This window comes from Oncorhynchus masou, chromosome 30 (genome assembly GCF_036934945.1).
Source record: "Oncorhynchus masou masou isolate Uvic2021 chromosome 30, UVic_Omas_1.1, whole genome shotgun sequence".
Taxonomy (NCBI): Eukaryota; Metazoa; Chordata; class Actinopteri; order Salmoniformes; family Salmonidae; genus Oncorhynchus; species Oncorhynchus masou.
Genome location: NC_088241.1, coordinates 27,712,820 through 27,724,935, shown reverse-complemented (window position 1 = coordinate 27,724,935; position 12,116 = coordinate 27,712,820). Strand labels below are relative to the sequence as shown.

Genomic DNA, 12,116 nt, shown 5'->3' with positions numbered 1-12,116 from the left:
CAAGACACACAGGCAAATGATGAAAACATTTGTAGCCTAAACATCATTATAAGCGCCAAGTGGCCTTGATAAATAGTGAAATGAAATAAGGACATTATAATGAATATAACAGCAGTCAATTTTGACAGCAGTCCAAAATAGTAAATTATTGTCAGCTTGTGTGTAACGATCGTTGTTGGAAAGATGGTCCGACCAAGATGCAGCGTGGGATAGGTTAATCATTTTTATTTATGATAACCAGCACAAAACAATAAAGAGGAACAAAACTAAACATACAGCTTTGTAGGGCTAGAAAGCTGCAATACAAAATCAAGATCCCACAAACAATAGGTGGGAAAAGGCTGCCTAAATATGATCCCCAATCAGAGACAACTATAGACAGCTGCCTCTGATTGGGAACCATACCAGGCCAACATTGAAATACACAAACTAGAGTACCCACCCTAGTCACACCCTGACCTAACCAAAATGGAGAATTAAAAGGCTCTAAGATCATTGCCGGAGGAACCGGACCGTGGATCGTCGCCGGGGACTCCGGATCGTAGATTGTCACCGGGGACTTCGGACTGGGAACCCTCACTGAAGGCTCCGGACTGCGAACCCTCACTGGAGGCTCTGGACTGCGAACCCTCACTGGAGGCTCTGGACTGGGAACCCTCGCAGGAGGTTCTGGACTGAGAACCCTCGCAGGAGGCTCTGGACTGAGAACCCTCGCAGGAGGCTCTGGACTGAGAACCCTCGCAGGAGACTCTGGACTGAGAACCCCCGCAGGAGGCTCTGGACTGAGAACCCTCGCAGGAGGCTCTGGACTGAGAACCCTCGCAGGAGGCTCTGGACTGAGAACCCTCGCAGGAGGCTCTGGACTGAGAACCCTCGCAGGAGGCTTTGGACTGCCGCCCGTAGCTGGAAGCTCTGGACTGCCGACCGTCTTTGGAGGCTTGGTGCGTGGAGCTGGCACAGGACGTACCGGGCTGGGGAGACGCACAGGAGGCTTGGTGCATGGAGCCGGCACAGGACGTTCCGGGCTGTGGAGGCGCACTGGAGGTCTGGTGCGTGGAGCTGGCACAGGATGTACCGGAGGCCTGGTGCGTGGAGCTGGCACAGGACGTACCGGGCTGTGGAGGCGCACTGGAGGTCTGGAGCGTAGAGCTGGCACAACGTGTCCTGGATAGATGACAACCTTCACACGGCAAGTGCGGGGAGCTGGCACAGGACGTACCGGGCTGTGGAGGCTCACTGGAGACACGGTGCGTGGAGCCGGTACAGTCTTCACCAGATGGCTAGCACGCTCAGGATAAGTACGGAGAGCTGACTCAGGTGGCATTAAACTGAGGACACGCTCCTTAGGGCGAATGTTGTGCCTCATGCACCAACACAACAGCTCCCTCATAACTCTCTCCTCCAATTTCCCCATCAACTCCTTAACTGTCTCTGATTCACTCCCTTCACTCCCCTCCAAGTTCAGCTTCCTCTCCCAGACTGGCCCTGGTTTACACCTCGGCTCCGCCAACCACCCCGTGTGCCTCCCACAAATTTTTTTTTGAGGCTGCCTCCTGGGCTGCCGTCGTGGCCGCGAATCCCAGTGTCGTCGTTGTTGCTCCCTCGCTGCCTCCACCTGCTTCCATGGCAGGCTTTCATATCTTGCCAAGACTTCCTCCCAAGTCCAGAATATTCTCTCCTCCACCTCCTCCAAAGACCAGGATGCCATCTCCTCCCGGGCAAGCTGCTTGGTCCAGTTGTGGTGGGATCTTCTGTAACGATCGTTGTTGGAAGGACCAAGATACAGCATGGGGTAGGTTAATCAAAAGGAAACGTACAGCTTTGTAGGGCTTTGTAGGGCTGGCCAGTCTTGTTTTCTTTGCAAGCGACTTGTTCGGCAATGACAGTGACGAAATTGGCCGTAGTGACATTTATCCCCTTACCAACATAAGGTTCCACAAGCCTGATCACCACATTCTCCATCTCTCGCTCACTTGCTGCCGGTTGTGGATATTTTCTCAGATGTCAAAGCCGTTCAGCATGTACAAATTACACACGCTCTCACTGTGTAGCCTACTTCAAGTGGGCCAGAGTAGACTGCTTTGATTCGGTGGACTGATGTAGGGTACATACCATTTTAAGATTATTATTAGAATGGATCAATACAATACGATGGGCCGCCCTGTTCTTCATTCACAGTGGCTGATTACATAATTAAGCATCGTTCGCTTCCCCTCGCTCGTCAACTCGCCCATTCTCCCCCTTCCTCCCCATCGTACTTTACTTCATTTATTTCATCTGTTGTTATATGTGTGAAATTAGTTATGGTATAGTTTAGGTTCAGTTTCAAGGAAATTATCGGGGTGATTATCAGCTGGGCACTGCACTTTCAACTGTTGGTAGAAGGACCAGAACAGGCCATACCATCGGGAGAAGGACCAGAACAGGCCCTACTGTCGGGAGAAGGACCAGAACAGGCCCTACTGTCGGGAGAAGGACCAGAACAAGCCCTACTGTCGGGAGAAGGACCAGAACAGGCCCTACTGTCGGGAGAAGGACCAGAACAGGCCCTACTGTCGGGAGAAGGACCAGAACAGGCCCTACTGTCGGGAGAAGGACCAGAACAGGCCCTACTGTCGGGAGAAGGACCAGAACAGGCCCTACTGTCGGGAGAAAAAACATTCAAAAAATGACATGCCCTCCCTCTATAACTCCAGTTCTGTTTGTGATATTAAGATTCTAACACCGACATTGTGTTATATAGACTTACAGTATTTAGGAGAGGTCAAGGACAGAGGGGGGCATGAGTTTCAAAATGGCAGTAATAATAATAAAACAAATCATGAGCAGTCAAAATGGCTGCTTTTGCGGTTCTTCTGTTTTTTTGTGTGTTTTGTTTTACTAGGAAAATCAGTTAAGAACAAATTCTTATTTTCAATGACAGCCTAGGAACAGTGGGTTAACTGCCTGTTCAGGGGCAGAATGTCAGATTTGTACCTTGTCAGCTCAGGGATTTGATCTTGCAACCTTTCAGTTACTAGTCCAATGCTCTAACCACTAGGCTACCCTGCCACCCCACATGGAATGGATATTTGATTATTTTGATGTGACACTTCAGTATGAAATAAACACCGTTTTATGTTGATGTTCCTGTATGGCTGGATGGATGCTTTCAGTACAATGTCAGCAATATTAGTTGTTTTATTGCTTTCCCACCCCTATAGATGATTCACCAACACTTCATGAAACGTTGGCTTGTATGGGTGCAGTACTGAGGCCGCTAAATCAGGCGCGATATTAAATTGATAGATGCCATGACACATAATATCTATATATAATTTTCTGGACTGTCAAGTAGAGGAGCTGCTGAATATTCAATGTTGCTTGCTCTCGGAGGAGTGTGTTCCCTGAGGATGTCATGATCTCATCTGCACTGTAACTCGTTTTTAAACATATTCATCAATTGAGAGGCAAAACATTTACTTCCACTGCCTGGTGAATGACCCGGACACGCCAGCTAGGCAGCAACAGCATAGTGCATCGGCATAATCTGGGGAAAGGAGGGAGAAATATCCTTGTCCATTAGATTTAGTTGCTTTTATTTGGTTTCTGTGATTAGGATTGCAAATACTGTACATTAGAGTATTTTTTTTCCCTTCAAAACTGTGTTTGGGTCTCGCATCGAATAATGAGAATGTTTTTATTTTTTTATTTTTTAACTTTAAGTCAGATGGGAATTGGGCCAGCAGTAGAAATGCGGTAGCAGCTTGTTTGTGTGTGTCTTACTTGCGTAGGAGTTGCTACTGGGTATGACTGAGTTTTGTTTGGAAAGTATATGCTAAACCCTTGTGCTTGTTTTTTTCCCCCAATAAATAGCTAGGAGGTTATACATAGGGAGTGTGCGACCCTCTTTGTTTTCATAGCTTTTCATAGCTTTACTGCTGTGCAATAGTTTAATGGTGTGCCTGCCAGACAAGTCCTGCTGGTGTGCCCAAAGCTTCGCTCTCTCGCTTTCTCTCTCTCTACGTGCTTCCCCTGCCATGTGTCTTTAAGAGGAGGGACCTGGCATTTATATTGAGTATTTATCTGCTACGTGAGGGGAGGGGGGGTTGCTGACCACTGGAATGAAGTTGAGCGCTGTGGAGAGCTCATACACAACTACGAGAACTACAGAGAGGACAGACAGACAGTAGAGGTTTTCAACAGGGAAAGTGAGCAAGGGAGCCACTGACCTCAAAAGAAGAAGAAGGGAAAGGAGGAGGACAATAAAAGAGGAGAAGAGGGTGACGGTCCCCATTGACAGCCATGGCCATGTATGAACCCGCATGTCTGCCCCCCAATGCAGAGGAGCAGGACTTCATCCAGGCATACGAGAACGTCAGGGAGAAGTACAAAGGTACATGCCAGCCAGGGCCCACACACTCGCATAGAGGAGTGACTGCTGCTACTGCCAGTTAGGACAGGATATAGTCCGTGTGTGTGACTGAGGACGTGTGGGGGAGAGGGAGAGTGTGTGTGATATTAGTAGCTCTGCACAGGGGTGTTAACAGCATATGTGTTTGTATGAGCCTGTGTCTCTTCATCTGTCTTTCTGCACGTCTTCTACACCCTTGTGTGTGTGTGTGTGTGTGCGCAACAGGGAGTGCAGCCAGCCAGCCACACGCTGCTCCTCCAGAGTGCTGAGGGATGTATAGATTGGATCACATGTTTGCTGTCACTCTGCCGGTCTCTCTCTGTGGCTCTCTGTGGCGGTTGTCGAAGTTCAATGTGTAGATTTACTCCACTGCTTTATCTTGATATGTGAACATAGCCAACTAGTTCTACCATTCTAACCTTTGACTTTAATGAAATGGAGAGGAGAGGGGCTTACATGTACTGTAAGTGCTCATCTGATTGTGTTATATTTTGCCCAGCTACAGTTTATGGGACGTGGACAGGTGTTGCTTCTCTACAATGAAGTATACTGTCTATCAATTTACCGAAGCTTATCATCACATTATGTGTCATCTACCACAATGAATATAAATGTTCTCTTTAATTGTTTCTTTTGAGCCACTTGGCTAATGTTCCTGGGAAAGAATGTTCTGTCGTTCATAGTCTGTCACATCCACTGGTTGACGTGTCAAGATCTTCTTTTTGTTCATGATGTTCATATTGTATATAGGCTGGAATTCAATGTACAGTCTTTGTTTAAAGCGATCACCCTATTTCCACACATATGAAGGCGTACCTGTGAGGGGAGTTTACCTGGTAGTTTGTATAGGGCTGTACCCAAGACCAGTCTGTGATTTTATATCACCATGGGGAAAAAGAGCTGATGTGTAAATACATACTGCAATGTGGACTTTATTGAATTGAGACCACAGTCAGAAGATAGTCTATGATTGAGATCCCCAACCCACTATCATAGATAGTAGACTATCAATCTTCATCCATTGATGATCAGGCCTCATCCACTATCCTCATCCACAGAAAACACCCATCCACACCCCAAAACCCCTCCATTGCTATTTCACATCTGCATTAGTGTGTCTTTGTACCCATAGCTCCTTCTCTCCATATCCCCATCTCTCTCCATGTCATTCCTTATCCCCTTACTGTTCTGTACATCAGAGTGTTAACTCCCTCCATTTCTCGCTCCCCGGTGTTCCTTCACTCTCCTTCTCCCTACATCTTGCTCCCCTTTACGCATCCCCATTCTGCTTTCCCCTAGTACGTAGTCCTTCCAGCTTATCTTTCCTTCAGAAAACAAGAGAGCTCCTCTATAAATATCGCCCCAGTTTCTTGTCTCGGAGACAATCTGGAGAATGAGCCCCTGTGCTGAATCAATTTAGCTGTTTCAGGGGTGGATCTGCACATTTGTGGGTTTCTGTTTGTGCTCTATATGTGCGTGTGTGTGTATGGGCGCATGCATGCATGTGTGTTTTGTTTTATTTCAAGCTTAGTTCAGTGTGTGTGTGTGTGTGTGTGTGTGAGACATATGGCCAAGAACAGTGGCAGCCAGGCAGGTGTTTATATTTGAGATGTTCCTCTGTGTTCTCTCTTCAGTCTCTGTCCTACAGGCAAGGAACGTAAAACAGGCAGACTGTCCTGCTCTGCTCTCATTATCCTTATTAAGGCACATGAGGCAGGGAGGCAATGAGCTGCTCATCTGTCTCTCTTTATCTCTCCCAGTCTCTCTCTGTCTCAGCCCCCCCCTCTTTCTCTCTCCATCCGTGTCTGTATCTGTCTGTCACTCTCTCTCTCTCTCATCCCTCTGTCTCAACCCCCCTCGGTCTCTCGCCATCCCTCCCAGTATCCCCGTCTCTCTCACCTCTCTTTCTCTCTCAGTCTCTCTCCATCTCTCCCAGTATGTCTCATTCTCTGTCTCTCGCCTCTCACCTCTCTCTCCTTCCTGATTGCTCGAGTTAATTATTTTAGAGAGAACCTGTGTTCTTTTCAGTGATGTCATGGTGGTGTTTACTCATTACCATGCACAGGTGGATCTAAGGTCATGACTCATCAGACTTCTTGCCTTCAACTCTTGTTCTTGTTCTTCTCTGTGTATCTCTGTATATAGTCGGATGTGTGTGTTTTAGTGTACCTACTGATGTCCGATAATAGAAAGTATTTATTCTGTAAACATTGCTAAGTCTAGTTGTTCTTCCGCTAGGCGTCTTTAGCCATAGCAGCATACCGTGACAGTATTGGAGTTTCATTGGGAGATTGTATTTCATTGTCACACTCCCCACTCGCCAGAGAATTCCCCATTTAGTTTTGAAGCCATAGAAGTGCTGGATTATGGGACACTTGAATGACTGCGCTCGGAATCTGGGGTGAAGTTGTCAACCGATGGTTCAGAAATGATTGTATTTAATGCGGTGGTGATGCATATTATGGGATAAGTTGATCTGTATAGAATGCTAAGTCATTGCTCTGGCACTTTGTACTGATGCGCCTCCATTACATTAGTCGGAGTTTATACGGTAGGAGACGTATCCCCCTGGGTGATGAAACAACTATTTGAGAATTCTCCCTGTTCCTCCCATTCTGTCATCCTACAAGTTGGAAAACATGACACTACAGTCTTACATTCATCACAGTATGTACAGAATGTAGAATGTGTCCCTCTCTAGGAGTCACTCAGCCGGTGCTCTTTGATCCACTGTCATATCAGGAAGACGGACAGCATTAATGGATAACTATACTGTCATACGTTTGTAAGTGTTTATATAAGACGTAGGAGTTAGTCAAACATTTCTCTTTGGTTCATTCGCAGATCGGGAGGCAACATGGCGCTACTGTCTTACATTCGTCAGAGTTTGTGTATGAGGACATATTCCTCCTCGGGAGTTAGTCAGCTTGTGCTCGACATATTTCATTCTCTTGTGCTGTCTCATTGTCCCAGCATGGGTGAGGGAGGGAGGCAGGCTGGCTAGCTGGCTAGCTGGCTGACTGTCTTCCCAGCGTCCTCTAATTCACTTTGTGACGGCAGGTGATGTGGGCGGGTTGTCACTGGGCAGCCGGTGAGGAGGATTGCCCCGGTCTGGGTGGACGTGCCGGGTGGACGGGCGGACTACGGTTGGCATCCACGCTCTCTCCCACCGCCAACTTCCATGGCGCCCTCTTACGCCCTGCGGGGGCTTAAAATAACCCCCAAGTATAGCCTCAGCCTTGTTCGACCGCCCAATTAAATAGTTATTTTTGGCCCGGGGGCAGACTTTGATTGTACCATGTTTTTCTGGGGTATAAAACAAATATATGGACTGTGGTTGATAATTTGATTTGATCTAAATGTGCTTATGTTTTGGAATGATGGAATCATTACTCATGCCACTCCAAAAGTAAAAATGGATCTCTATAGCTCAATTAAGAATCTATCAGTGGATGACTTCAGTTATATTTAGGTGTCTTGTGTAAAGTCCTTTGGGAAGTGGTCAGTCACCCAGCTTTATGAATGAACAAACTATTTAAAACAAGTGGTGTCTATTCTAGCTGTGTGGTGTGCGAGTGTAGTGTGTAGTGTGCGAGTGTAGTGTGTATACTGAACAAATACTTATATAAATGTAAATATTTTTTGTTGTCACATGTGCCAAATACAAAAGGTGTAGACCTTAGTGAAACGCTTACTAATCAAGCCCTTAACCAACAATGCAGTTCAGGAAATACCCCCCCCCCCAGATAATAATAACAAATCATTATCGAGCAGCAGTAAATAACAGGGCTATATACAGGGTGTACCGGTACAGAGTCAAGGTGCGGGGGCACCAGTGTCAAGGTAATATGTACATGTAGAGTTATTAATGTGACTATGCATAGATAATAACAGAGTTGCAGCAGCGTAGGGGGGGGCAATGCAAATAGTCTGGGTAGCCATTTGATTAGCTGTTCAGGAGTCTTACGGCTTGGGGGAGAAGCTGTTTAGAAGCCTCTTGGACCTAGACTTGGCACATCGGTACTTCTTGCCGTGTGGTAGCAGAGAGAACAGTCTATGACATAGGTGGCTGGAGTTGAGGGAGCATGCAATGCTGACTGCTGGAACGTCCAACAGATAATTTCCAGATAATTTTGTTAATTTCTCTACCATAAGCCGCCTCCAATGTTGTTTTCGAAAATTTGGCAGTACATCCAACCGGCCTCACAACCGCAGACTTCTCAAATTAAAATCACTTGGAGCTGATTTCCTGGTGTTTTTAGTTAATGTGTTTTTGCTCAGAAAACTTGGGGGGTGGCAAATAAAACCACCCGTCGGTCAGATTCAGTTTGCGGGCCGCAGTTGGGGAACCCTGTATCACGTTTCAGGTAAGTCCCAAATGCAGACTGTGTTGAAGTAACAATGTTTATTACAGCAAAAGGGGCAGGCAAACGACAGGTCAAGACAGGCAGGGGTTGATAATCCAGAGTAGTGGGGCAAAGGTACAGGACGGCAGGCAGGCTCAGGGTGGGCAGAACAGGAACAATCACTAGACAGGAATAGAGGCAAAATGCTGGTAGGCTTGATGAAACAAAAATAACTGGCAACAGAAACAAAAAACACAGGTATAAGTACCTCAGGGAATAATGGGGAAAATTAGTGACACCTGGAGGGGGTGGAGACAAGCACAAGGACAGTTGAAACATCAGGGCGTGACAGTACCCCCCCCCCCCTCCCCCTCCCTCTAGTGACACCACGCAGCGTCCTACCTGAGAGCATACCTGGTTGAGCGGGGTGCCGGAACTCAGAGATGAGACCTGGGTCCAGGATGTCCCTAGCAGAGACCCAGCATTTCTCCTCTGACCCAGCATTTCTCCTCTGGGCCATAACCCTCCCAGTCAATCAGGTACTGGAATCCCCTGCCCCGAGGTCAAACCGTCAGGAGACGCCTCACAATGTACGCCGGTCAGCCGTCGATGAGACGGGGGAGAGGGGTGGGCCTGGAAACAGGAGACAAGGGGCAGTAAGACACGGTTTTAACTCTAGACACAGAAAAGGTAGGAAAAAAGAGGGTATGGGGCAACAGAGAACGAACAGCAGAGGGGCTAATCATCTTGAAGCGGGGGGAAAGGTCTCGGCTTCCGGGGGTGTAGTCGCGCCCCTATAGCGGTGTGGCATCGCCTCAGGCTTGACATTCTTGGATACCGGTCGGTGCTGCGGAAGCGAAGTGGCCCAGGCCTTACTGAACCCCTCCCAGAGGTCCTGGTACTCTGCGGGGCTGGCGGAGAGGTCCGGGGCAATTTCCAAGCCCCCAGGAAGATGTTCCGGGGCAGGCAGAACTGACTTCAGGCAATGAGGGTGGCAGGACAGGCTGGGCCAGTTTGTACTATCACGTTTCAGGTAAGACCCAAATGCAGACTGTTCAAGTAACAATGTTTATTACAGCAACAGGCAAATGACAGGTCAAGGCAGGCAGGGGTCGATAATCCAGAGTAGTGGGGCAAAAGTACAGGACGGCAGGCAGGCTCAGGGCGGGCAGAAAAGGTCAAAACCAGGAACAATCACTAGACAGGAATAGAGGGAAAACCGCTGGTTGGATTGACGAAACAAATCGAACTGGCAACAGACAAACAAAGAACACAGGTATAAGTACCCAGGGGATAATGGGGAAAATGGGCGACAGCTGGACGGGGGTGGAGACAATCACAAGGACAGGTTAAACAGATCAGGGTGTGACACCCTGCACTAATCTATGGATTTCACATGAATGGGCAGGGGTGAAGCCATGGTTGGGCTGGGAGGGCATAGGCTCACCAACTTGCTCAGTCATGTGACATCCATAGATTAAAGCATGGTTCCCCGACTGGTTGGTTTTATTCGGCCCCCCAAGTTTTCTGAGCAACAAAAAAATATGCCCTACCGTTCAAAAGTTTTGGGGCAGTTTGCGTTGTTCTGTGAAGAGAGTAGTACACAGCGTTGTATGAGATCTTCAGTTTCTTGGCAATTTCTCGCATGGAATAGCCTTCATTTCTCAGAACAAGAATAGACTGGCGAGATTCAGAAGAAAGTTATTTGTTTCTGGCCATTTTGAGCCTGTAATCGAACCCACAAATGCCGATTCTTCAGATACTCAACTAGTCTAAAGAAGGCTAGTTTTATTGCTCCTTTAATCAGAACAACAGTTTTCAGCTGTGCTAACATAATTGCAAAAGTGTTTTCGAATGCTCAATTAGCCTTTTAAAATGATACATTTGGATTAGCTAACACAACGTGCCATTGGAACACAGGAGTGATGGTTGCTGATAATGGGCGTCTGTACTCCTGTGTTGATATTCCTTAACAAAATCAGCCGTTTCCAGCTACAATAGTCATTTACAACATTGTCTGCACTGTATTTCTGATCAATTTGATGTTATTTTACTGGGCAAAAAATGTAACTTCCTTTCAAAAACAAGGACATTTCTAAGTCACCCCAAACTTTTGAACGGTAGTGTATATATTTTTTATTTTCATTTGCTGGACGTATAAAACTGTAAAAACACCAGGAAATCAGCTCCAAGTGATTTTAATTCAGGAAATCTGTAACCAAATATTTCCATGCATAATAGAGAGATGTGATCATATACAAATGTGAGCAAAGGTTTAAAATGAACATGTTTTAGTCAAATAATATATCTGTTGGGGCTTCTTGCGGTCAATTTGCAGTCTACAAATGATTTGTAATTATGTTCAGGACCCCTCCGACCATCCTCTCAGGAAAAATCATCCTTCAGCTGAATCTCGTTAATGATCCCTGGATTAGGGCCTACTGAACTTATTTCAATTGACTGATTTCCTGCAACTCAGTAAAATCGTTGAAATTGTTGCATTTATATTATTGTTCACTTTATATATGAGATGGCAGATCAGGTTTCCCTCAGTGGACAGGCTAGTGAGTGATGGGTGTGTGTTGGGCCCAAGGAGCTTTTTGAGGATCAGAGTCAGTGACACGTCAGATCTCCATGAATCACTTCTCTCCCTCTCTCTCTCTCTCTCTCTGTTTCTCACTCTGTCTCTCACTCATACACACTGTCCACTCCCTCATTCTTCTTTCTTAAAAAAATATATAATATTTTCACTCCCTCGTTCTCGCTCTCCCTCGTTCTTTTTCTCTCTCCTTAGTTTTCTAAGACTCTGCATGCATCTCAGTCTCCTGTCGACAGGCTGAATTAAGGACTCCCAAAAGTGTTAAATGAAAGATGTGTATATATATATATTTTTTCATATACAGTATGTATGGATCTATTCATATACCACCTCCTTTTACCTTGCTACAGAAGTACTGAAATTGAATAATACATATATTTAAGAACCATGTAACCATGCTAAACACATGTATCTCTGTCTGTCTTGTGTTCTGTCTGATAGGTAAGCATTGTCCCTCTCCTCATTGAGTCCAACACAGGAGAGGGACACTCTTTATGACTTGGCCAATGGGTGCATTGGAATCAGGTGTTGTAGCCTACTGTGCTGTCTTAAATTGCTTTGCTGACAACATACCTGTGAGTTTCCAGTAGTACCCTCATTGCATGTGTCTACTTGTAAATCACCCCTCACCCTCTACGGGAATTGTCCTGCTGTGGCCCCTGTGAGTCTCACACACACACACACACACACACACACACACACACACACACACACACACACACACACACACACACACACACACACACACACACACACACTGAACTGAAGCAGAGGTCAA

General features: G+C 46.5%; 1 protein-coding gene across 5 annotated transcripts in view; it reads left to right on the top strand.

Annotated features, from left to right (window-relative positions):
• Positions 1-12,116, top strand: part of LOC135522465 (plectin-like) — a 208,850-nt gene that overhangs the window by 29,589 nt on the left and 167,145 nt on the right. For 2 of the 5 annotated variants that reach the window (XM_064948753.1, XM_064948751.1), the window contains exon 1: positions 4,129-4,375. The exons of the other annotated variants lie outside the window; for them this stretch is intronic. In XM_064948753.1, the coding sequence (XP_064804825.1) occupies positions 4,285-4,375 (91 nt within the window). In that variant the 5' untranslated portion in view covers positions 4,129-4,284. Of the gene's footprint in view, positions 1-4,128; positions 4,376-12,116 lie in introns of those variants that run through there. 5 annotated transcript variants of the gene reach the window in all.